This window comes from Lycium barbarum, chromosome 6, assembly GCF_019175385.1.
Source record: "Lycium barbarum isolate Lr01 chromosome 6, ASM1917538v2, whole genome shotgun sequence".
Taxonomy (NCBI): Eukaryota; Viridiplantae; Streptophyta; class Magnoliopsida; order Solanales; family Solanaceae; genus Lycium; species Lycium barbarum.
Window position 1 is genome coordinate 57,318,780 of NC_083342.1, and position 27,243 is coordinate 57,346,022.

At 42.0% G+C, this 27,243-nt stretch overlaps 1 protein-coding gene across 5 annotated transcripts; it reads right to left on the bottom strand.

Moving 5' to 3' along the window:
- Positions 1-477: 477 nt before the first annotated feature.
- Positions 478-26,746, bottom strand: LOC132644009 (probable plastid-lipid-associated protein 4, chloroplastic). 5 transcript variants are annotated; one of them, XM_060360544.1, is made up of 6 exons: positions 26,337-26,740; positions 25,086-25,199; positions 24,386-24,481; positions 1,239-1,313; positions 986-1,053; positions 478-871 (listed from the first exon to the last, which is right to left on the bottom strand). In XM_060360544.1, the coding sequence occupies exons 1-6, from the start codon at positions 26,628-26,630 to the stop codon at positions 748-750; spliced, it is 771 nt and encodes a 256-aa protein (XP_060216527.1). In that variant the 5' UTR covers positions 26,631-26,740; the 3' UTR covers positions 478-747. The 5 variants fall into 5 exon arrangements, with proteins under 5 accessions (XP_060216527.1, XP_060216528.1, XP_060216529.1 ...); XM_060360545.1 differs by having other exon boundaries at positions 478-820; positions 26,337-26,737; XM_060360546.1 differs by lacking the exon at positions 1,239-1,313 and having other exon boundaries at positions 26,337-26,741.
- Positions 26,747-27,243: the final 497 nt, after the last annotated feature.

Below are 27,243 nucleotides of genomic sequence, written 5' to 3' on the forward strand. Positions count from 1 at the left end.
TCTGGAGTTTTACGGCTTATTGAGGCGAATGCGTATAATCAAAGGAGATGACATATTTTATGTGGTTAACTTAATCACCTAATTACCTAATAGACGAATGAAAACACACGTAACAAGTTTCTAAAATGTAAACCGAAAGTGTCTAATTGAAGCACTTTATTAGGAGTTAGAGGTGTTTGATAGGAACATGACTTAATTCGAGTGTCTAAATCCATAATTCCTGACAAGTTTAAGGGGCTACCTATGTATTAAGCCTATTTGTTTAGTTATTTTTGTTAGTTTGTTTTCAGCTGAGCCACTTGATGATAGCAACATGTATAGTTAGGTAGGTAAACATGTTTGAGCTTTCCCTACCTGTGTAAATAAAGGTGTTTATTATAGTGGAAATACAATTTTACAGTTTGCCCTCCAAAATCTGTTTCTTCCTCGACTTCCTACAGATACAACCCAACCAATACAAGTCAACAAAGTAGGATAAAAATATAAGTGCTCACACAAAAAACTTTTAAGTACATGAAGAGAAGATAAATGTACTTTCGTACACAAGCCTAACTCCGGCAGATTATGACAAGAAACTGTGATAAATTTGCATGTATACAAGTTTGAAATTACTCACTTTGATAAAACTTTGTATAGATTTGAAGTGGAGAAAAAACTTTCGAATAATCTGCACAAACTTAGCATGATATATATAAGATGTGACACTAATAAATAACTCTTCCCAGAGGAGAAAACGTTGATACAAGCTCAAGTAGGGACCTTGTAAGAAGGATCAACCATTTTCAAAACGAATAAGTTGCCAAGATCACCTCTTGATACCCTGTCAAAGTGATGCAATGCCAATTCAGGAAACGGGTTGTAGGCACGTGATCTGAGCTTTTGCATACATTTATATATGAAGTATAAACAGATCATGTTAATAAATTAAGCCTCAGCTTCTAAAGACTCAAGAATACATGAATTACAATATAATACATAAACTCACCTCAATTCTTCATCCAAGTAAGTCATTTCAAGCTCACCTTGAGCTCTTCCAGGAGCTTTAATAGGTATCTGTCAGCCAACGACGACGAGATGAAAACTACATGTTAGAAAAAAAGGCCGATCCATAACTATCATGAAGTTACATTAGCAGCTCATTCTTTTTTGTATTTGGAATAGAAAAGTGTCTAAAATGCATTACAAGCAAAAGTAACTCCTTTGCAGGAAAGTGATTGAGTAAAGGATGTGAAACATACTAGCCCAGCAATTTTGAAATAATCAAACTTTACTGCCACCTTTCTTGAATTCAGAGGGGTCAAATCTGCAGTAACCTTCAGCACATTGATTGAATAAGTGGTAAAATATGGAAAGATGCTACTCTAGACAGAAATAAATGGCAAGATATATATAAATTATGCTTGGCCAACAATGATTTAACTTTTGCATTTACTTTCTAGTTAACCACTATGCTTTCTTTCTTGTATGGAGGAAATGTGTAAAGAAATATACCATTTTTATCCACTTGTTAGAACATACAGTGACCTATTGATATGAACCCAACAAGCACAAGGGCTTTCACAAGAAGTCAAGCATGAGAACATCAAGAGTTGCAAGCCTTGTTCATGAAAAAGGATGCCTTGGAGGAGATTCGAGAGAAGACTTTGCGGATTTACAACGTTTGGGAGTTGGCATTGGAAGAGTTGCAAAGTGGCTAGAAGCGCAAAATGGCTAAAAGTGCAACTATGGGGCTAAGATTGCAATTGGAGGTCATACTTGCAAGTTATGAGGTTAGAATGGCAATTGGAGGTCATAATTGCAAGTTTTGAGGCTTTGGATGCAATTGAAGACCCATGTGGGTATTTTTGCAAAAGAGCTACTTTAGGGCCTTTTGGTGTAATAGGCATTAGTATAAATAATTCTTTTCATCCATTTGGAGGACTTAGCTTTGATATTATGAGAACTCAACTATTGAGAGATTTTAGTTAATAGATAGATTGTTAGGTTACTACACTAAGTGTGATTTCATTGTTGCAAAGTGAAATTGCTTATCCATTGAATTAATCTAGATTGCTCATTTGTGGTTTCCAATTGAGTCTTCTAATTGATTCAAAGACTTAGCTTTGATATTATGAGAACTCAAATATTGAGAGATTTTTAGTTGATAGATAGATTGTTAGGTTACTACACTAAGTGTGATTTCATTGTTTCAAAGTGAAATTGCTTATCCATTGAATTCATCTAGATTGCTCATTTGTGATTTCCAATTGAGTCTTCTAATTGATTCAAATTCATTTGGTTCTTTTGGTTGAATTCACAATAGGAGGGTTTATGTTTGATATACTTAGATTTGCCTATAGGATTCATTGCTAATTGGGGTATCTATCCTCTATTCTCCTTAATCCCCAATTCTTCATCTATCTTTTGTTTTCCTTTATTTTTGTTTACTTCTTAGAGTTTCCTTAGGTTGAATCTTATCATTTGGTATCAGAGCATAGGCTAAGAGATTGTTCCCACAATTTCTAATCCTAGGCTCAAAATCTGAAAATTAAAAAAAACAAAATGAAAAATTGTTTTGTGGTTTGTTTTGTTGTTTCTGAAGTTAGATTTGAGTTCATTGAGGTAGAAAGCATCTAAATCCGAATTTTGAAGTTGTTTGAGTGGGTTTTGAAGTTTTCACCACTGAAGCTTCATCAAAGCTTGAAGAACTCAAAAGTGGGTTTAGTGATTGAGAAGCAATTGAGGCAAATTGAATACTGGGCTTTGTTCTCCAAGTGACAAGGAGCTTAGATCTGAAATTTGGAGCAAAAAGGAGTTGGAATTAAGGTACTTGGAAATTTGAATGTTCTTCATGTTCTTGAAGACATTCATATCTTCATCTTAAGAAGAAGACCCAAAAGGAAGGTTTGATACAAAAACATTTCCAAGTCAAGAGAAAATTTGTTTGTTGGGCTGAAAAAGGAAAGTCCTAGATTGTGTGAGCCCCAAAACATCATCAGATCCAAGAGATTTGGCCCAAAATCCAAGAAAAAGTCGTGTACAAGGAAATAACTGAAGCAAAGGACGTCCAAGTAGGTTGGGCGTACATCAAAGCACGTCCAATACTTGGAAGGCATACATTGATCACATTTTCCAGAGAGTTAAGGTGGGATTACGGAAGAAGTACGGCCTAGGCTATTGGGCGTACATATAAGTACGTCTCGTACAATCTCCATAGAAGAGGGCGTACATTTTTCGAAGATTGAAGGTCGTTCATTGCATTGTGTGGGCGTACATCCCTCACGTTCTTAAGAATAAGGGCGTATTCTTTCCGACCCTTGGACGTACATTGTCCGTATTAAAGTTTGTAGTTGCATTATGTTGGCCGTATTTTGTTGGTAGGGCGTACCTTGTGGACGTATAGACAAATACGGGACGTCTTTCTTCCGTTTCTTTGGGCGTACATTGATTAATTGGTCCAGAAGGTTGCCAAGATAATACGTATAAGTACAGGCAGCAAAGGGTAGCCCGTACATACAAGAACGGGACGTACATTCCCCGTGTTGAAGGTCGTATCTTACCTCGTTGGACATACATCTAGGCCGTTCTTCAAAGAATTGGACGTACATTACACACCTTGGACGTACATTCTAGGTAAGATCGTTTCGTGATTCGAGTTCTATTCCTTCCATCTTCATCTCATTTCTTTGATTCTTAAAACTAATTAACGACTTGTAATTGTTCTTACTTGTTGATAATTAGTTCTTGTATCCGCATTTCTTTCGTACTAATTCTTTCAAGCTTTTCTTAGTTTTATTTCGTTGAAACTTCTTTGGCTCTTGTTCGTTTTGCTTTTGAGTCGTCCGTCTTTCATCCAAACAAGAATCCATTCTACCACAAAGGATAAGCAACGTGTGAATTCGATTGGACGAGTGATTCATTAACAACTTCGAAAGAGCACAAGTGTGGTAAGGGTTGAGAGTTCAATACGAGTGAAGTGAGGCTTTTATTACTAATCTTGTTTGCTAGTTTTGCAGGTCATCATGTCTAACCAAGGTGATAGGACGCAAGACGTAGTAGCTTTGTCATCCATAGCAAACTCATTGGCTATGATCGTGAATCAAATCTCGGGCATGCAAGCGGGTATGGAAGAGATGAGATGAGAGATGAATGGTGTGAATGGGAAGTTGAAGGGTATGGATGAACGGATGATGCGTACTGAGAAAGTTCAAATGGAGGGTTCGAGTAGAATGGGCACTCCCCGTTCTCGGAATGAAGGTGATGGGGATAAAACACAAGACACTACACCAACCATTACCCCGGGACAAGTCCATGCCTTGTGCAATCCCAGCACCATAACCACCTCTACCCAAAGAGCTCCACCACCCCAAACAACCAACCTTCCATCCCAAAACTCCACATTCCAAAACACCAATCGACAAACCTATCCCTAAGTTTACCAACACACCCCGAATGAGGCAATCCCTCAAGTAACCTTACAATAAACACCCCAAGCTCCACCCCAAGTCCAAACACAAGATCCCTTTCCTAACCAAAACCAATACCAACGCCAGTACCAATACCCCATGAATGAAAAGGAGTATGATGACTATCCACAAGGTAGGTAGTGGGACGATAACCGGCAAGAAGGGAGGCGTGGAGGAATGAATAACCAGGGGACGGGAGGAAGAGGAGGTTTTGAGAGGTTTCCTGGCCATGACCCTAGATTCCAAGGTCATGTAGACTTAGGGAGGGCCCAAGGTTATGAAGACCGGGGAAGATGGCAAGATAATGAGCGGAATTTGAACACCATCAAGGTGAACCTTCCTACGTTCCAGAGGGGTAGCAATCCGGAAGAGTTCCTTGAATGGAAATTGCAAAGTGAGCGCATCTTCCTCACGAACAATGTGTCCGAGGCCTTGAAAACAAAGTATGCCCTCACTCAATTTGAGGGATACGCTTCTACTTGGTGGGAATCCAAGAAGCTACAAAGATCTCAACAACACATCTATGATCTTCCAACTTGGAATGACTTGATTGAGCTCATGGAGACAAGGTGGCTTCCACTCACATACCACCAAGATGTACTCAAAAGGATGTACATGTTAAAGCAAGGGTTGAAAAGTGTGGAAGCGTACTTTGATGAGTTTGAGGATTTGCGAATGAAGTCCAAGATAGAAGAGCATGAAAAGTACACTATTAGAAGGTTTGTAGCCAACTTGAATCGGGACATCTCCAAACTGATGAGGCTCAAAACCTGTAATAGCCTTGAAGAGGCATTCCATGATGCATCCAAGGTTGAGGCGGATCTAAAGGAAGAGAGGTCCTACAAAGACAAACGCAAATCGTCGTCCAATTGGAACAAAGGCAAAGAAAAATGGAAAACTTCCACTTGGGATAATCCCAAGAGCAACACTCAAGCACCTCAAGCCAAACTCGACTACAAAGACAAAGGTGATGACAAGGCTAAAGGAGGTAACAATTCTAACCCTAACTCTAATCGATCTTCTACCATCCAATTCTTTAAGTGCCAAGGGAGAGGGCACATTGCGAGTAAGTGTCCCAACCTGAGGACTATCACAATATTGAGGGATGGGTATTGAACCGATGATGAACATGAGGGTAGGGATGGTCATGAAGAAGAGGGAGAAAGAAGTGAGTGTGAGGGTGATTCCAATGAAGAGGTTGAGATAAGGTATGAAGAGGCCTTGAATCATGCTATTGTGGCTAGAAGAGCCATGAGGGCTCTAGCTAGGGAAGAGAGTGACCAAAGGGAGAACTTATTTCATGGACGGTGCAAAATTGTGGACAAGGTGTGCTCATTAATCATTGATGGTGGGAGTTGCACGAATGCCGTTAGTCAATTTTTAGTTGAAAGTATGAAATTCCCCACCCGCAAGCATACTAATCCCTATAAACTCCAACGGTTTAATGAATGTGGTGAAATGAGGGTCAACAAGCAAGCCATTATCAAATTTAGCATTGGCAAGTACCAAGATGAGATTTTGTGTGATGTGGTACCCATGCAAGCTTGCCATCTATTGCTCGGATGACCTTGGGAATTTGATGTTGATGCCCAACATAATGGGAGAAATAACAAGTACTCATTTGTGGTCAAGGGGAAGAAGTACATTCTTAACCCATTAACCGCTTACCAAGTGAGTGAGGATTATAGAGTGATGAGGGAGCTTCGACAGAAGTATCAAAAGGAAGAAAAGGAGAAGAGTGAGAAGGAGACTTTGTTGGTCATAAGTGGAGAGGGAACATCTCAAGATGGTTCTAATAAATGTTTGTTGGCCAAACCAAATAATTGCTTGAAAGAGGTTGACGAGATACACTTCATGGTGTGTCTTGTCAACAAGGATCTTCTCTTAAATGCTAACCAAGCTACTAGCACTTTTCCTAGTAGTATGTCTTCTCTTTTGCAGGAATATGAAGCCTTTTTCCCAGAGGAAATGCCCGATGGCTTACCTCCCTTGAGAGGTATTGAGCACCAAATCGAATTTGTACCGGGTTCCCAAATTCCCAACAAACTGGCTTATAGGAGCAACCCGGAAGAAACAAAAGAATTACAAAGGCAAGTGGATGAACTTCTTAAATAGGGGCTAGTGAAAAAGAGTCTTAGCCCGTGTGCCATTTCGGTGATTCTTGTTCCAAAGAAATATGGCACTTGGAGGATGTGCATTGATTGTAGGGTCGTCAACAAAATCACGGTAAAGTATCGCCATCCCATTCTGAGGCTTGATGACATGTTGGATGAGCTATGTGGCTCAAATGTGTTTTCAAAGATTGATCTTAGAAGTGTCTATCACCAAATCCGAATGAATCCTTGTGATGAGTGGAAAACGACCTTCAAAACCAATTTTGGCCTCTATGAGTGGCTTGTCATGCCATTCGGACTAACCAATGCACCTAGCACGTTTATGAGGTTGATGAACCATGTCTTGAAACACTTTATCAACAAGTTTATGGTTGTTTATTTTGATGGCATCCTTGTGTATAACAAATCAATTGAGGAACATGTAGGCCATTTGAGGCAAGTATTTGATGTCTTGTTGCGTGAGAGGTTGTTTGCTAATATCAAGAAATGTGCTTTTTGTTTTGATAAAGTAGTGTTCTTGGGTTTTGTGGTGAGTGCAAATGGTGTGGAGTTTGACGAAGAAAAAGTGGAGTTTATTAGAACCTGGCCAACGCCTAAAATTGCAACCGATGTGAGGAGTTTCCATGGGTTGGCAAGTTTCTATAGAAGGTTCGTAAAGAGGTTTAGTACAATTGCCTCTCCCCTGACCGAATTGATCAAGAAGGATGTTCCTTTTTTTTGGGGATATGAGCAAGAGAAGGCGTTTCAAGAATTGAAATCCATGTTGAGTTCGTCACCATTGTTACAATTACCCAATTTTGATAAAACTTTTGAAGTTGAGTGTGATGCTTCCGGGGTTGGCATAGGTGGAGTATTGATGCAAGAAGGCAAGCCATTGGCCTACTTTAGTGAAAACTTAAAAGAGGCGTCATTGAACTACTCTACTTATGACAAGGAGCTGTATGCACTTGTGAGGGTCTCGACCCATTGGCAACATTATTTGTGGCATAAGGAGTTTGTGATACGATCGGATCACAAATCCTTGAAACATTTGAAGAGCCAATCCAAGCTTGACAAGAGGCATGCGAAATGGGTAGAATTGATTGAAGCTTCCCCTTATGTGATCCACTACAAAAAGGGGAAGGACAATGTGGTGGCGGATGCATTATCTAGAAGGTATGTCTTGTTAAACACTATGACTTCTAGGATGATGGGATTTGAAAGCCTTAAGGGATTCTATTCTCAAGATCCCGACTTTATGGCAATTTGTGAGGAGTTGACCCAAGGGAGGAGGGTTGATAGGTTCCAACTTGTTGATGGGTTCCTATTCAAGGATGGTAGAGTTTGTGTTCTAATGAGCTCATGGAGAGAGTTGTTCGTCAAGGAAGCACATAGTGGTGGAATGATGGGCCATTTTGGGGTGGCCAAGACACTTGATATTTTGGGTGAGCAATTCTATTGGCCCAAGATGCGACATGATGTTGAAAAGCTATGTGGTCAATGTTTGGAATGCAAGCAAGCCAAGTCCAAGATTCGGCCCCAAGGTATGTATACTTCCCTTCCTACTCCTATTGGTCCTTGGATAGACATTTCTATGGATTTTCTGTTGGGTCTTCCAAGAACCAAAAAGGGTCATGATAGCATTTTTGTTGTGGTAGATAGGTTCTCAAAAATGTCTCATTTTATACCATGCCATAAATGTGATGATGCATCTCATGTAGCATCCTTGTTTGTGAATCATGCTCTTAAGTTGCATGGAGTTCCCTACACTATTGTTAGTGATAAGGATTCCAAGTTTCTTAGTCACTTTTGGAAAATTCTTTGGGGTACACTTGGTACCAAGCTCATGTTCTCTACTTCTTGCCACCCTCAAACGGATGGTCAAACCGAAGTAGTGAATAGGACTCTAGGGAGTATGCTTAGATGTATGATTAGAGGAAAGCCCACTTCTTGGGAAGACCGTTTACCTTTGATTGAGTTTGCATACAATCGGTCCCTCCATTCCTCTATTGGCATGACTCCATTTGAAGTATGTTATGGCTTTAATCGTTTGATTCCATTAGCCATAACCCCTTTGGCTAGTGATGTTGTTGTGTATTTAGATGCAAAGAAAAGGGCGGCCGAAATGATAAAAATCCATGCCAAGGTAAAGGAGAGCATTGACAAGGTCAACACCAAGGTATCCAAGAGACAAAATCATGGGAGAAGAAAGGTGGACTTCCAACCCGATGATTGGGTTTGGGTTCATTTTCGAAAAGAAAGGTTCCCGCAAATGCGAAAAGGGAAATGGAGCCCAAGGGGAGATGGGTCATTCAAAGTGCTTGAAAAGATCAATGACAATGCCTACAAGATCGACTTGCCAAGTGAGTATAATGTTCATAATGTTTTCAATGTGAGTGATCTTTCCTCTAGTGTTGTAGGTATGCCCTTAGATTCGAGGACGAATCTTCTCCAAGAAGGGGAGGATGATACGAACCCAACAAGCACAAGGTCTTTCACCAGAAGTCAAGCAAGAGAACTTCAAGAGTTGCAAGCCTTGTTTATGAAAAAGGATGCCTTGGAGGAGATTGGAGAGAAGACTTCGCGGAGTTACAACGTTTAGGAGTTGGCATTGGAAGAGTTGCAAAGTGGCTAGAAGCGCACAATGGCTAAAAGTGCAACTATGGGGCTAAGATTGCAATTGGAGGTCATACTTGCAAGTTCTGAGGTTAGAATGGCAATTGGAGATCATAATTACAAGTTATGAGGCTTTGGATGCAATTGAAGACCCATGTTGGTAGTTTTGCAAAAGAGCTACTTTAGAGCCTTTTGGTGTAATAGGCATTAGTATAAATAGTTCTTTTCATCCATTTGGAAGACTTAGCTTTGATATTGTGAGAACTCAAATATTGAGAGATTTTAGTTAATAGATAGATTGTTAGGTTACTACACTAAGTGTGATTTCATTGTTGCAAAGTGAAATTTCTTATCCATTGAATTAATCTATATTGCTCATTTGTGGTTTCCAATTGAGTTTTCTAATTGATTCAAATTACTTTGGTTCTTTTGGTTGAATTCACAATAGGAGGGTTTAAGTTTGATATACTTAGATTTGCCTATAGGATTCATTATTAATTGAGTCAAGTATCTATCCTCTATTCTCCTTAATCCCCAATTCTTCATCTATCTTTTGTTTTCCTTTATTTTTGTTTACTTCTTAGAGTTTCCTTAGGTCGAATCTTATCACCTATGCATTGTGTTATCATTTTCAATTGGACAAAGGTTGAGTAGCCTTGACATGAAGGGCTTTCTTAAACCTTAGGCAGGAAAGAGGGATGGGGTTGACGATGATTACTATAAAAGACTAACTTTCTACTGAACTTTGGATTCATCTGATACTTATACAGAACACGATATGCTAACACTTTGGAACTGTACAATCAAAATTTACAAAAATTACTCTTTTGTCCTTTGACTTATTAACCTTTTTTGTTTATATTCGGCTTATACGCAAATGTAATCCTGATAAAATTGGACTTGGCATAACTAAGCCTTTATTTACTTCTGTTACCATTTTATTGTGCTAGGGAATTGAAAATATGTTAATCAGTAAAGTTGATAAAAAAGATGCTTAACAAAATCAGTACAAAAATTTAACAAAGATAATTCAAGAGGCGATAATGTGGAGAGGTTATACTAAAGAAATTCAACAGTAGTTAAAATATAACGACGTATATAGGGTCACCTTAACAGATCAAATCTAATCATAAAATAAAACTGTCATGCTTGGGCAGAAGGAGCGCTCAGTACCAACGAGTTGTGACATCTACAGATTAGGTTTGTGATGTCTCAGTAATTTAACAAAAGGCTATTATTCTGGTTAATGTTTTCTAAAGCATATCAATGAATGATCAAATGCCTACAATTGGGAAACAACAGTCATAGGAAATTTTGTTGTATACTGTTCCGCTTCATATTTTACAAACTAAACCAATCCACGAATTAGGTAAGATCAGAGAAACACGATGTAGGGTAAGAAATAGTGAAAATTAGTTTTTCCACCTAACACCAGTCACAGGTAACACAGCTGGAGAAAAAGTAAACTAAAATGCCTTATGTTTAAGTGTAACTCCTAACAAGTGAAACTTAGTTAAGTGTGATATAACTGGACAAATTCTGCACTCACTAGACAAAAAACTGGCTCATTAAATAGACAACTCAGGTAACTAAAGGTGACATTTCCTTTCCTGAACCTAATTGATATAGTAAATCTATGCAATGATTTTGGTTCCGCGAAGCCTTATTTTGATGCGGTCAAATTTTTCATTTTTGTTAGTTTCTTTTGGTTGTCTGTGTGGGGGGAGGGGGGGAGGGGAGAGGGGGGGGGGGGGAGTTTGGCATTAAAAGACAAATGTGTTTACCCCGAATTTAGATAATCAATTATATTTGTAAATGAGGTATAGGATATGTGGAAAATCTTTAATCGATTTAATTGGAAGAAAATGGATATGGATATGCTATGAGCAAGTGAATAATAATTGATGAATTGCACTAAATGTATGTATTTAATAATATATGAATATTGTTTAATTGAATAAAGCTAAAGAAGAACACACTAAATCCGAACAAAAATCAGAGAATGAAAGGGCGAGATTTTATATATTTTTCTATTACAATGTTCTAGAACTGAAGAAGCCAGCCCTTGAAAGTAGGGTAATGCCCCCTATTTATAGTTTTGCCTTATGAGCCTCATACAAGATAAAACCCTTTTGAATAAAGAAAAACCCTAAAAGGATAAGGTTGGGTCGTACGGTTTGACACTCGTACGATAGGCAATACAATGTGACAGAATGGTCTTGACGCGTGAAAATTGTGTAACGGATCACCCGGACCAACGACCACGACCAACCGGGCCAACGGCCACGACCAACCGGGCCAACGGCCACGACCAACCGGACAAACGGCCACGATCAACTCGGCTATAGAGAAACCGGACCAAACGATTTCCTTCGCTTTCTTCGAATCAAGCACTTCTCCGGTCCGAAAGAAAGTCTTCATGCTCGTGCTTGTTTCTCTCTTCCCTCGATCTCTGGTCTCACCGGTCTAGCATATGTCCGATTATTACCGTATACAGATAGTCCCCACACTTTTCGGACCGTGGTTTTATCGGAGTAACGGGAAGTGGATGAATCAAGAAACCGGTGGTTTCATATGTTTGTTATTATCTTTTCATTTTGGCGGGAACAGTTACATCACGTTCCCCTGTCATCAATCACATGTCTCATCCTGGATGGTCAGCTCTGACAACCACCATAACACACGTCGTTTCAAGTCACTTCTCATTAATTGTGGGACACGTGGCATTCCCTGGTTGGCCGGGATTTGAAACCGCCTCGATCCCCATATCTATATAATGCCTTTCACCTCTTCATTTTTCCATTTTACATCTTCATTTCACTTCACTTCTCTATTTTATTTCTTCACTTCATCACTTCTAATCATCCCCCATCTCATATTTCTTGCTGATTCATTGCTTATATTGCGTGAGAGGAAACCAACTCCACCAACTTCTTTAGCTGTTTTTGTTTAGAAAGTGCTGCTTCTTTTTCTTCCTACTCTTACCATTTTGAATTTTTTCTTGACTGCTCCCTTACTCAATTTTTTAGCTTCTTTTTTGAATTCGCCAAATCTCCTTTTCAATAACTTCCAAATGTCTGCTAACACCGAAACCACCTCCCATGATGTTCCCTCGGTTTCTTCTCAAGGAGCCGAGCCAATTTCTCAACCCAAGGGAAAAATTGCCTTTGAGCCCACTGCTTTAGACATTGTACCGTCCAAACCCAACTATAACAAGGATTTCGAGGTTGAGAAACCTTCTCTGGTTTCCGATAGAGGGTTTGATGTAAGACGGTACCCCTCGTCCATTACCGAGGACAAACTTGATCTAGTCCGGGCTGATTGCGGATGGGATAACCGTCCGGTGCAAGTTTTTGCTCCCGGACCTGATGGATCAATCACCGACCATTGGGAGGGCTTCTTATACGTTTACACCTACCCTTTCACACTTAAGCTCGACCCCAGATCGACCTAGTTATTCTAGATATGTGCCGGACTTGCAATGTAACCCTGGCCCAGATTGGTCCGATTGTCTGGAGGACCGTGGCTTGCCTCCGGCTGTTGGCCAATAACTTGAAAAAGGAGTTCACGCTGGCTCACTTCATCCGGTTATACTCCCCGAGATTGTTCCGGGGGGGGGGGTGTAATAAAGCTCGCTAAGCGAAGCCGGAACCCATTCTTTTCGAAGATGGACGAAGATAGAGACCGGGGTTGGCTGGAGCGTTACGTCCAGGTAAGGACCGCGGACATTATTCCGGCCAACTACATGCTCTTTCCAGAGAGGTGGAATGATAATCGTAAGTCTTCAGTTCTTTTAATAATTGCTTTTTACTGCTTTGTCAAACACTAGTCCTTTCACATTCACTATTTGTCCTCTTCTTTATACCAGCCGTGGCGTGGATACCTCCGGCTGTCCGGAACATCAACGAATGGGTTAGTGCTCTTCTTAGCCAGCACACCCATGAAGCACGGACATGGGGACTCCTGTCGCGTGGCCGATGGGTCGCTCACAACCACGGTAATACTTTGCTTCTATCGGTATTCATTACATTTTCTACCTTTCCCTTTTGTAACATCTTCAGCACTCAGGTTTACCCAAGGGCTCGGTGAACCCAAGACCGGAGTCAGTGGTCAAACCCGCTGCGTCGGTACCCAAGTTCGATTCAGCGGGTGCATCCCGTATCATTGCTGTTGCTAACAAGAGAAAGAATCCCTCTGACAAAAGGAAGAAACCGAAGAAGAGGGCGAGGAGCGCCGTTCGGACTCTAAGAGATGAAGCAGAGCCCGAGGTCCTCGTTCAGAGAATCGGTGTGACCCCTCCCGTTACTTCTATTCCGGAGGAGGGTACCACCATTTCATCACTTCCTTCAGCCGGGAAAGGACCGTCAGCTCCGGCCTTGCACACAGGTGGGGAAGAAATTCATTACCCGACTCCTCTAAGGTCGATTGAATTTGTTGATATTTCAGGTGATGGTTCATCCGAGGAAACCCCCTGCAAAGGACCAGAAGGTCCGGGCGTGCACCGGAGACCGATCTGAGGGCTGAGCCAGTCCCCGAGACCAAAGTTCCAGTGGATGTGGGCCCACTGCCCGGCTATGAGACTGCTATAACTTCCGAGATCTCTGCCTCTACCGAGGCTGCTGAGGCCGGCCCGAGTTCTCCAACTCCAGCTTCAAGGTCGGGATAATTTTGATGACATGTTCTTGGATACTCATCCTGCTACCGGGGAAGCTGCCGGTTTTGGACATCTCCCAATTCCTCGAGCCACGAGGGCGGCTAGCCGGACCACCGAGACTGGAGCTGGTCCCAAGTGTGGAACCTAGGAGGACTAGATCGGCCGTAATCACCGTCCCCGAGGACTGTAACTTTTTGTCTCGTCCGGTGGGAGAAGCAAGCTACCTGAGGCCGCTCGTCTCGGACTCAGACAAACGGAAGATGAACGGAGTCCCCTGGCAGTATCTCATTAACGAGGGCATGCATGTGGGAAATTGAGTAAGTTTATCAGCCATCCTTGCATAATTCATTGCGAATTTTAGTTTCTCGCTTATCCGAGTTTTAACTTGTTTCTTTTATAGAGTGTGGTGCTTGTTAACGAAGCCTTCGTCCGCGCTCAGCAAGAAGTTGACGATCTCAAGGGCCAGCTGGATGCCCAAGGTCGAGAAACGGAGAAGTTCCAGCACCTTTTGCGGGTGAAGGAGGATGAGTTGAACCGAGCAGTTACTCTTCCAATCTTCAACCCGAGCTTGACGCGGCAAAGGCCGAAAACCTTCAATTAAGGAATGAGTTGGCCGAGATGATCGAGAAGAACCTGCTTCTTGAAGCGGACAAGGTCGGCCTTAGCCAGGACAACACTCGTTTTTCCTCAAGGCTTGGTGAGCTCGAAGCCACCATCTCTCAACTCCGGGAGGAGCTTGACTCGGTCAAGTCCGATGCCGTGAGCATGGCCAAAAGGCATCGGCTGCTTGAATCTGAGAGTGCCAAGTACAAGGAGCGGATGAGGGTGTTTGAGCGAAAAGTAGGGGACAGGGCCCGGATATGTGATGAGCTGAAAACCGAACTCGAAAAGATGGCAGATGCTAATGACCTTCTCAAGGTCGAGCTCGAGTCGGCCACTCAAATCCAAAGGGTCTTCGATGAAGAGCGGGATGAACTAGTGGCAAAGCTAGCCCAGGCTGAGGGCGATTTGGCAGAAGTCCTTCGGAGTGTGGAGGCTGCCGAGGCTCATACTACGATTACGGAGGGTCACCCTTGAGCAAGCCAGGCATGGCTTTGCGGATCTTCCGGCCCTGATACTCGAAGCTAAAAGGGTCGAGGATGAAGCTAAGAGAGCCCTTGATACTGACTCCGAAGATTCCGAGCAGACAGTGTCCGAACACTCCGGATCAAGCCATACCGGATAGACCAGGGCCTGTAGCTAGCCTTTATTTTGTTTTTTGCCTTTTGGGCTTGATTTTTGTTTTTCGACTTCGTAGGGGTCTCCAGTGTAAAAACCTTATATAAATGGAACATGCATTTTTCCTGATTTTCTTTTTTTCTTTTGCTTGAATGCTTATGACTTTTTGCCCCAATTGTCGGTCCGTTTTTAGGACAAGCAGAGACTCGGAGTCATTATTTTGGACTGTGCCAAAGTATTGACTTTTCTCTTTGTCCGGTACGTTTTGTCCGGGAATTTTACCGAGTGGTTTTCCTGTGGGACTTATCTAATACTTTGTGAATTCAGACGTCTTCGAATCACGTTAGGCATTTTGTTTAGGGCCGGTATTTTTCGGCTATTCACTTGTCATAGATTAGGTTCGGACACCTGAATCCCAGCCTTAGCAAAGTTTGATGTAGAAGTCCCCATTCGAGGGTGTTTAAAGTTTTTTGGCTCGGTTCATTGTGACCTTGTTTCCTTTGTCAAATTTCGACCATAGTGTCTGGAATAGGGCATATGAATAAAGCAATGCCGAAATACGGCGACAATCACCAGGGTAGGGTGTTTTAACAAGAAGACATCTGAAATACAGTAATCCGAACTTTCGATAATCTTTGTATTGCGAGTATTTGTACGTACATGATATGAAAAAATTTCCGCTTCCTTCTGCTTTGCCGCAGCAAATACTAAATGGACATGATTCATTCTGATCGTTTGGTCCTTACATCGAAACCTAATACAGAAGGTTCGGTCTTAGTTTTTCCGTAGCAAATACTAAGTGGACACGATTCATTCTGATCGTTTGGTCCTTACATCGGAACCTGATACAGAAGGTCCGGTTTTGGTTTGTTGAGCTCCTCCGTTGTCGATTAATCGGGGTAAACCTCGATGTGGGTATAGTAGTCCCCTAGTGCTTATCCGAGCTGCAAGATGGGGTAAGCACTATCAAGTCCCCACTCGTAGGGTGTGGCCCCGCGTTTCCAGGTGTTTGTCCTTGTCTTTGTCAAGTAACACGTTGTACTCGTTGCCTCATTAAAAATATTGTCGGAAAACCCATTTTGGGACAAAACCATACTAAGGAAAAGAGTGGAACACATGTTTTCAGACCTAGATCCTAACTTTGTCCGGTACTTGACTTCCTGCAAAAACGAATAGGTCAATAGATAAACACGAGGTGTCCATACCTTAGCAGTAGTATCTCTTCAAATGAGCCACATTCCAGTTGTTGCGCAACCGTTGCCCGTCCATGGATTCCAACTGATATGATCCTTTGCCCGTTACCTCAGTTATCTTGTACAGTCCTTCCCAGTTCGGGCCCAGTTTTCCTTCGTTGGGATTCTTGGTGTTCAAGGTAACTTTCCGAAGCACCAAGTCCCCAACCTAGAAATGTCAAAAATTGGCCCTCCGATTGTAGTACCTTACCATTCTCTGCTTCTGGGCTGCAATACGGACCAATGCGTTTTCGCAAAGTTCATCCGTGAGATCGCGTTTTACGGCCATGGCCTCCTCGTTTGACTCCTCGGTGTTGTACCTGAACCGGAGACTCGGTTCACCAACTTTTACGGGAATGAGGGCTTCGGCCCCATAGACCAACGAGAAAGGTGTTTCTCCCATGCTTGATTTCGATGTGGTTCTGTAAGCCCACAATACCTCCGGTAGTACTTCCCTCCAGTGATGCTTTGACGCTTCAAGTCTTTTCCTCAGATTTTGAATTATTGTTTTATTCGTGGATTCCACCTGTCCGTTCGCACATGGGTGATATGGAGTTGATACGATTTTCTTGATCTTCAACCCTTCGAGGAAATCATTGACTTTGCCGCCCACGAACTGAGGACCATTATCACAAGTTATCTCGGCAGGAATGTCGTAACGACAAATAAAGTGGTCCCATATGAAGTCAATGACTTCCTTCTCTCTAATTTTTTTGAAGGCCTGTGCTTCAACCCATTTGGAGAAATAGTCAGTCATAAACAAAATAAAACGGGCTTTACCTGGTGCCCATGGCAATGGACCAACAATGTCTATTCCCTACTTCATGAAAGGCCATGGTGACACCACCGAATGCAGCAACTCCCCGGGCTGATGAATCATCAGGGCATGTCTTTGACATCCGTCACATTTTCGGACAAAATTCTTCGAATCTTCCTCCATCCGGTTCCAGTAGTAACCGACTCTGATAATTTTTCGGACCAAGGCTTCAGCACCGGAGTGGTTGCCGCAGCTCCCCTCGTGCACTTCTCTCATCACATACTCCGTTTCTCCGGGACCCAAACACTTGGCCAAGGGTCCGAAGAAAGACCGTCGATACAATTGGCCGTCTACCAAGCAGAAACGCGCAGCTTTTGTCCTTAGTGACCGTGATTATTTTGGGTCATTCAGGAGCTTTCCATCTCGCAAGTAGTCGACGTACTTGTTGCGTCAATCCCAAGTCAAACCCATTGTGTTTATTTTGGCATGCCCATTTTCTATCGCTGAATTCATCAAGTGCACCGTAGTCCCGGGGTTGATTTCTTCCCCTTCGACTGAAGATCCCAAATTGGCCAATGCATCGGCTTCGCTGTTCTACTCCCTCGGTACATGCTGCATGGTCCATTCTTTAAACCGGTGTAGTATCACTTGAATTTTTTCCAGATACCTCTGCATCCGTTCGTCCTTGACCTCGAAGACGCCATTCACCTGGTTAACGACCAAGAGAGAATCGCACTTTGCCTCAATTATTTCGACCCCCATACTCTGGGATAATTCCAAACCTGCAATCATAGCCTCATACTCGGCTTCATTGTTAGTCAATTTAACAGTTCTAATGGATTGTCGAACGGCATCCCCAGCGGGGGTTCTAAGGACGATTCCTAGCCCGGAACCTTTGAGGTTCGAGGCTCCGTCCGTGTGTAGCGACCAAATACCTGAAGCTTTCCCCGAGGTTAGCAGAAGTTCTTTCTCAACCTCGGGGACCATAGCCGGGGTGAAGTCCGCCACAAAATCGGCCAAGATCTGGGACTTGATGGCCGTCCGAGGTTTGTATTCGATATCATATCCGCTAATGTCTACGGCCCATTTAGTTAGTCTACCTGATAATTCCGGTTTATGCATGATGTTCTTTAGGGGGTAAGTAGTCACTACACATATCAGATGGCATTGAAAGTAGCGCTTGAGCTTTCTAGAAGCGCTTACCAATGTCAATGCCAACTTTTCCAAGTGGGGATAACGGGTCTCCGCATCCCCTAAAGTTCTACTCACATAGTATATGGGGAATTGCGTATCTGATTCTTCTCGGACCAAAACACCACTTACCGCTACCTCGGAGACGGCAAGGTAGAGAAAAGGTTGCTCGTCCGCTTTTGGTGTGTGCAGTAGCGGTGGGCTGGACAAGTACCTTTTCAATTCTTCTAAAGCTCTTTGACACTCCGGTGTCCAAACGAAGTCGTTCTTCTTCCTTAGTAAGGAGAAAAAGTGGTGACTCTTATCCGAGGACCTCGATATGAAACGACTCAGCACCGCTATCCTTCCGGTGAGCCTCTACACTCCTTTGACGTTATTCACCACTTCAATATCCTCGATGACTTTGATCTTATCCGGGTTGATTTCAATCCCCCGGTTTGACACCATGAAACCCAAAAATTAACCGGACTGGACATCGAAGGCACATTTTTCCGGGTTAAGCTTCATGTTGTACTTGCGGAGTACATCGAACGTTTCCTGCAAATGCTTTAAATGGTCCTCTGTTTCCAGGGACATGACCACCATGTCGTCAATATAAACTTCTATTGTTTTCCCTATTTGTTTTTCGAACATTCCATTAACTAGGCGTTGGTAAGTTGCACCACCATTTTTAATCCAAAAGGCATGACGTTATAACAGTAAGTCCCATACCAGGTAATAAAGGATGTTTTCTCTTGATCCTCCGAGTGCATCCGGATTTGGTTATATCCGGAGTAAGCATCGAGAAAACTTAACATCTCATGCCCGGCCGTCGCATCGATCATTCTATCAATGTGAGGCAACGAAAATGAATCCTTCAGGCATGCTTTGTTTAGACCCTTATAATCAACGCACATTCTAAATTTATTACCTTTTTTCGGTACCACTACTACGTTAGCTAGCCAGTCCGGGTACTTTACCTCCTGGATAGAGCCTATTTTTAAAAGCTTTGTTATCTCATCCTTTACGAAGGAGTGTTTCGCCTCTGCCATGGGCCTTCTCTTCTGCTTCACCGGGGAAACCTCCCGTCTAAGCTGAGCTTGTGAGTTGTTACTTCCGGTGGCACACCTGTCATATCTATATGGGACCATGCGATGCAATCGGCATTAGCTCGAAGAAATTTAATTAACTTGTTCCCGAGCTCCGAGGTTAACCCCGTGCCCAAGTATACCTTTTTGTCCGGTAGATATTCGAACAAGGTGATTTGCTCCAACTCCTCTACTGTTGACTTGGTTGCATCCGAGTCATCCGGCATTATGAATGATCTGGGTACACCGAAATCATCCTTTTCATATCCCGGATCCAACCCTGTATGCTTTAGTTGCTATTTGGTGTCCTTTCCCCCGGTTGAATCTTCTTCCTTTTGATCCAATTTTTTGGGCTGAGGTGTCGCTTCCTCGACCGCGAACATCTCCCTTGCAGCGGGCTGTTCACCTCGGATGGTTTTTATCCCCTCCGGGGTCGGGAATTTCAGCAGCTGATGTAATGTCGACGGCACGGCCCTCATGCTATGTATCCAAGGTCTACCCATCAATGCATTATACTTCATATCTCCTTCGATTACATAGAACACCGTTTGCTGGATAGTGCCATCAATGTTAACCGGCAAAGAGATCTCCCCCTTCGTGGTTTCGCTCTCCATGTTGAACCCGCTGAGCACCCGGGCTACCGGCACGATCTGATGGAGTAGCCTTAGTTGTTCGACCACTCTCCACCGGATGATGTTGGCCGAGCTACCTGGGTCAATGAAAATACGTTTAACTTGTGTTTCAAAAATAAGTACAGAGATTACCAATGCATCATTGTGCGGTTGAATGATGCCTTCTGCATCCTCGTTGCTGAAAGAGATGGAACCCTCGGGTAAGTAGTCCCGGCTGCGCTTCTCACGCATAATAGAAACCTTCGTCCGTTTTATCACCGGACCTCGTGGGGTATCGGTACCCCCGATTATCATGTTGATTACATGCTGAGGTTCTACTAGTTCGGCCCGTTTATGAGATTCTTTTTCCTTGTAGTGACCTTTGGCTCGTTCACTTAGCAATTCTTGGAGATGGCCATTCTTCAGTAACCGAGCCACCTCCTCTGTTAGCTGGCGACAATCCTCAGTTCGGTGTCCATGGGTTTCATGATATTCACACATCACGTTCGGGTCCCGGAGGTCTGACCTTAGTGATCTCGGCCATCTTACATCTGCGATACGACCAATGTCCGAGACGAGGTCTGAAGTGTTGACGTTGAAGTTGTACTCCGATATCCTCGGCAAGTCTTTGTTGCTGGCCGAGCTTCCGGCATCGCTCCTGAATGAGATACCTCGACTGTTCGACGAGCGCTCGGCCCGTTTATCACCCCGCCCGGAGAAATGACTCGGGCCAACCCTTGATTTTTCCGACCTGAAGCTTGGCTTTTCCGAATGAGAGTATGGCCGATACCTTTCCCTCGATGGTCTGGACTCCGATTCGTAATTCCTTCGCGATCTCTCCGAGCTTTTGTTCATATTTACGGGCCCCGGGGAAGCTCGAGTTGGTCATCCTCTACCCGAATCTTTGACTCGTATCGGTTATGGACATCCACCCAGGTCACAGCCTCGTATTCCAGCAAGTTTTCCTTTAGTTTGAATGAGGCCGTCGAGCTCCGAGGATTGAGCCCTTCGGTAAAAGCTTGTGCAGCCCATTCCTCTAGAACCAGAGGGAGCTCTATTCGTTCCCTTTGGAATCGGTTGATAAATTCACGCAATAACTCGTCATCCCTTTGGGATATACAGAACATATCCGCCTTACGGGCCTGCACCTTTTTGGCACCGGCGTGAGCTTTTATGAACGCATCGGCGAGCATTTCGAAAGAAGTGATTGCATGCTCGGGCAGATGGTCGTACCAAGTCAATGCTCCCTTTGACAGAGTTTCCCCGAACTTTTTCAGCAACACGGATTCAATTTCATCCTCTTCCACATCATTGCCTTTTATAGCGTAGGTGTATGAAGTCACGTGTTCCTGAGGGTCCGTTGTGCCATTATATTTCTGGATATCCGGCATCTTGAACCTCTTCGGGATCAATTTTGGAGCCGCACTCGGAGGAAAAGGTCTCTGAATGTACCTCTTCGAATCCGGTCCTTTCAGAATAGGCGGAGCCCCCGGGATTTGGTCCACCCGAGAGTTATATGTTTCCACCATTTTTTCGGTTAAGTCTACCCGCTTCGCCAATGTTTCAAGCATTCTCAAAACTTCGGTGGATGAACCAGCTCCGGACCCATTGCTCTCAACCATCCGCGTCTCGTCCCTTCTGGGTTCAACAACACCTTTCGCCCTCTCCGGGGTCGTTTTATCACTTTTGTTTTGCAACTGGGCTATTGCGATTCCTTGTTCGGCAATTGCTGCTCTCTGTTCCTGCAACATTTCGAAAATTAAACGTAAGTCAATATTATCATCCGGGGTATCCGGTACTTTCCGGCCTTATGTCCGGGACAAAGTAATTGAATTGTGAGTATTTAAAGGATCGGTGGCCGGCGGGGCGGCATTCTCCTGATTCACGGTGTTTTGCCGGTTGAGGCCCTCCCTCGAATTAACGGGGTTCGGGTCAGTGGGATTTGCTGGTAATCCTCGTGGCCCACTGTCTTCATTTTCGGCCACAATCTCGTTGTTGTTAACGTGACCAGATTGTCCACTGTTAGCCATTTGGTCTGTTTTCACAGAGACGAACAAAAGATATTTTCGATTCTGACGGGTAAGATAGAAACCAAGATCAAATACCACTATTATCCTAGTCCCACGGTGGGCGCCAAACTGTTTACCCCGAATTTAGGTAATCAATTGAATTTGTACATGAGGTATAGGATATGTGGAAAATCTTTAATCGATTTAATTGGAAGAAAATGGATATGGATATGCTATGAGCAGGTGAATAATAATTGATGGATTGCACTAAATGTATGTATTTAATAATATATGAATATTGTTTAATTGAATAAAGCTAAAGAAGAACACACTAAATCCGGACCAAAATCAGAGAATGAGAGGGGGAGATTTTATATATTTTTCTATTACAATGTTGTAGAACTGAATAAGCCAACCCTTGAAAGTAGGGTAATGCCCCTTATTTATAGTTTTGCCTTATGGGCCTCATACAACATAAAGCCCTTTTGAATAAAGAAAAACCCTAAAAGGATAAGGTTGAGTCGTACGGTCTGACACCCGTACGACAGGCAGTACAATGTGACAGAACGGTCTTGACGCGTGACAATTGTGTAACGGATCACCCGGACCAACGGCCACGAACAACCGGGCCAACGGCTATGACTAACCGGACAAACGACCATGATCAACTCGGCTATGGAGAAACCGGACCAAACGATTTCCTTCGCTTTCTTCGAATCAAGCACTTCTCCGGTCCGAAAGAAAGTCTTCATGCTCGTGCTTGTTTCTCTCTTCCCTCGATCTCCGGTCTCACCGGTCTAGCATATGTCCGATTTTTACCGTATACAAAATGCTTAAGCATCAAGCTATAACAATCAAACTAACTGGAAACAGCAGAGTAGCTAGTATATTAAATAGAACTATACGTTATTGATAAAAAGTTTCTTCTGCATTGCAATCTATAAAGAATTAGCTGTATAATTTGATTTTGTGGTAAAATTAGTGGTTTGAAGCTTTCCAAATCTCTTAAAGCATGAGAAAACATTTAGTGTAGGTTGTTTGAAGGAACAGTAGATGGGTTCTCTAGACGATTACTCCTCTCATCTTCTTTTTGCTTTTCACTGTGTTTTTAATACCAATATTACATTCACATAGTATTAAATCTTAACCTTTTTTCTCCTCTAGAGCCTTCTTTCCGGAGAATTTTCATTCTCTAGTTAATAAGGATCTAGACTATGCTGTATGGGGCGGAGTGTTGGCCAGTTAAGATCTCTCACGTTCAAAAGATGAAAGTTGTCGAGATGAGAATGTTGAGATGGATGTGTGGCCACACCAGGAGTGACAGGATTAGGAATGAGGATATTCGGGATAAGGTGGGGGTGGCCTCGGTGGAAGACAAGATGCGAGAAGCGAGATTGAGATGGTTTGGGCATGTGAAGAGGAGAAATACAGATGCCCCAGTGCGGAGGTGTGAGAGGTTGGCCATGGATGGTTTCAGACGAGGTAGGGGTAGGCCGAAGAAGTATTGGGGAGAGGTAATTAGACACGACATGGCGCAATTACAGCTTACCGAGGACATGACCTTAGATAGGAGGGTTTGGAGGACCCAAATTAGGGTAGAAGGCTAGTAGATAGTCTCGTTATCCGCTCTTATTAGTAGTCGCATTATTGCAATATAATTTCTTGTGCTCCGATTTCTGCTATTATCTGTTATTATCTGTTATTTCCCGTGCTTTGGTTATCTTGTGTCGTCTGCCCCGATTTCTGCTATTATCTGTTATTTCCTGTGCTCTGATTATCATGTGTTATCTGTGTCGCTTGTATTATTTCATTTTCATATCGCTTTAAATCTCTTATCCGAATCTCTTAACCTTATCTGACTTCTTTTTATGCTTTTATTGAGCCGGGGGTCTTTCGGAAACAGCCGTCCTACCTTGGTAGGAGTCAGGTCTGCGTACACTCTACCCTCCCCAGACCCCACGATGTGGGATTTCACTGGGTTGTTGTTGTTGTTGTTGTTGTTGTTGTAGTTAATAAGGATCTAGGATAATTCAATTAGAACTCCTGAAATATCAAGAATGGCAGCTCAAATTCTAAAGTTACCTCCCTATTAGGTTTTTTGTCTCACCAAACTTCACTGGCAAATCAAACTTAAACTATCATTGTCTGAATTACAAAAGGAAATCCAAGCAATTCTTTCTAGTTTCCCCATAATTCAACCAGGAATCTTAGTTTAACGTTTGGTTGAAAGACGAAAAGCAAGGAGCAGAAAAAGAAACTGCAAGTTCCTGGCCCTGGTCATTTAATAGGCCATTTCGTAGAAACAACAATCCAATGAAGGGGAAGGATACTGAAGTCAATTTATAGTTTCGAAGTTGCAAGCTCATAAATATAGAGTAATTCCATGATTACTAGCAAATAAGGGAGTTTCACAATGAATTTCAAAAAGCCTCAGAAGCTTCAGTCAACTTAACATTGTTGGGTAACAAAAGAGTTGATTCCAAATCGGATACCTGGTTGAAGAACGGCCATCCTTCCATATTCTGAGCCCGAAGTGTATCTACATTTATTGCTTGGTAGTTTACTCTAGATCTCAAAATCTTGGGTCTCTGTTCAAAATTAAGATATGAGTGCCACCATTTATATAACTGTTAGAAAGAACAAGAAGGCTAACATCAACACGATACTAGATACTTGATCATACAGTAGCTGATTTCTCCTAACCTCTGAAAGAGAAATGAGATATGGGAACTAGAAAGTGCTAAGCACTTGTTACCTCGCCCTCTTGATTTACCTGGCCTTTCTTAGCATTTAAGCATGCAATCACATACCAATTAAATGAGGAAATCTTTATCTTCACTAAATTGACTGCCTTGTACAGTAAAACAGAAGAGAGAACTAATTCCATACTAAATTTAGGGTTATGTTGATTTGACTCAGCAATGTATCATCCTTTATTGTTCTTTTATGCATGTTATTACTCTATTATCGTAGGATTTGAACTTTGAGATGTTTGAATTGTTTTTGGCTTGCCCAGTATCGGGTTTGATGGGTGCCATCACAGTTCAGGTAAAGTGGATGGTGACATTCACAAACTCAACAATCTACCCTGCTTGTTGGCATTTAAATAAGGTATACAGTTGCATGAAAGGACCTACAGGCAGAATTTTCATGACATTCAATAAAGCATTTACTGGTGGTTCTAGTTTTCACCTGAGTCTGTAAAATTGACTTCGATGTAGTGTATATAAGTTCCCATTTTCCATTCAGAAGACTTGACTTGAGGGGCTCCTTTGTTGGATTACAAACTTCAAGTTTGCCAGCAATCTAATCAAATAACATTGTTAAGGAAAGTTTGACAGACTATATTAAACATGATGTGTACAATATCTCAGAATTCTAATATAAGCATAATACATAAGATTAGAAGATAAAAACCAACTACATAATTCAATTATACGGATCATCTTTGCTAACCTGACTCTTACATTCCGGAACTTATAGACATTGAGCAAGTCTGGACATAGATAAGAAAAACATGGTATTACAATCAGCTCATGGCATAGAATATTTATCCCTGCAATAACAAGTGAATGATGAATCTGAACTACCCAAGAGCAACCCTTTTTTGCCGAGCTGATGGAACACTTCCTATAGTGATCATTATTGGATAGAATGTAACTCATCTGGTGTAGAACTAATTGTGAAAGAATAAACTCTATAAGTAGTATACTAAACTGAACAATATCCGTAATTCAATAAGTGCCTATATAGCGAGAACTTTTACTACCTCTGCTCCAACTTTCTTACATTTGGTACATAAGTTATAGGCATAATACATACTCCTCCGTCTCAATTTAAGTGTCTTACTTTACTCTTTGTCCTGTCCCAAAAAGAGTGCCTATTTCTATATTTAGTAATTTCACAATTCAAACATTTTACATGGTAAGTTTATAACCACAAAATTCAAAGGACATTTTAGTTCTTTATACATATCTTTTATTTAGAACCACAAGATTCAAAAGTCTTTCTTTATTTCTTAAACTCCGTACCTAATCAAACTAAGACACTTAAATTGGGACGGAGGGAGTAGATAAACACCTTAACTTGACCTCAACTAACAACTAAACACTCCAATTTTGAGAATGCACATCTAGACACACCTCAACTCGTCCCCACTGTGTTTCGTGGACACCCGACACTGACGTGGCACATAAATTTTGAATGTGTCTAGATGATCATTTTTATAAGTTGAAGTGTTCAATTGACACAATGGAGAGAAGTTAAGATGTTTAGATGATCATTTTGTGAGTTGGAGTGTTAAAGTGACAGTAGGTGCCAAAATATATGCCTCAAATATAGTACCATTAGCATGTAAGTAAGAACAAAATGGAAACGTCAAAATCAAATAGTTCCGGAATATATAAATGTACAAATCTTTTTGGACCAAGTAATTAAGCAAACCTGATCAATTATTTCCTGGTCTTCAGGACTGGCTTCAGCACCACGATCAAGAGGTGCAATGGCCTCAAGAAGCTCTTGTTTAATGTGTGTAGCGTCTTTGGTCTTGTTGAAAAAAGCAGGGAAGAAAGAAACATGTGTCCGCCATTTTTGATTTAGAGGAGAAGTGGTGATATTATGAGGATTTTGGATAGCAGGGAAAGACAACGTAGTGGAATGAGAGTAGTAAAGTTTTGGAATGGAATATGTGGACTGAGTAGCAACATGCTTCGGAGGGGATAGTGAGGATAAGGCCATTAGGAGTGGTGCAAATGAGTTTCTACTTCATTCTTAGCTCATGTATTAGCATTTTCTAACAGGCGCGTTTTCCTTCACCAACCAATTCTAATCTCTCTTAATTGAAGTTCTGCCAATTCAAATGTAAGAATTGCACTTAAATTTTGTGTTAAAATATTGTCCGAGTAATTTATATGCTGTACTTTCTTTTTTAACTTATTCTAAATGAATGTTATATTGTCATACTTAAAAATATATTAACTTTAAAATTTTTATTTATCCTTATAATGAGATCATTCATAACCAATTCGGTCGGGGTTGTTGTGTTATTTCAATACTTTTGGGAGTTGGAGACTCGGTTTTTGGGCGATTCAAAGGTGAAAGATCATCGTCAATTATTGTGTAAGTGTTTCTAACTTGGATTTAAGTTATTTTGTCGAATATCCATTGATTTTGATGCTTATTTCATGAAGATCTGGGTTTGAAATTGGGGAATATATTCTTGCCCTAATTTAAGAGAGTACAATTCATTAAATTGAAGGTCAATCCGTATATAGATTTAAGAGTTGACTATGGATTTGAACCGGTGGGAGAATGGGTAACCAGAAATTGTATAACAATAATGATTTTTATC

Excerpts from the sequence above, each read along its gene's own strand:
- LOC132644009 (XM_060360543.1), bottom strand. The coding sequence starts at position 26,630 with ATGGCCTTATCCTCACTATCCCCTCCGAAGCATGTTGCTACTCAGTCC. Across the intron at positions 25,200-26,336 it reads ACCAGGAAATAATTGATCAG|ATTGCTGGCAAACTTGAAGT; the intron begins GTTTGCTTAATT and ends TTATTTGATTAG. Across the intron at positions 22,691-24,385 it reads GATGGCCGTTCTTCAACCAG|ACCGGTGAGACCGGAGATCG; the intron begins GTATCCGATTTG and ends GACATATGCTAG.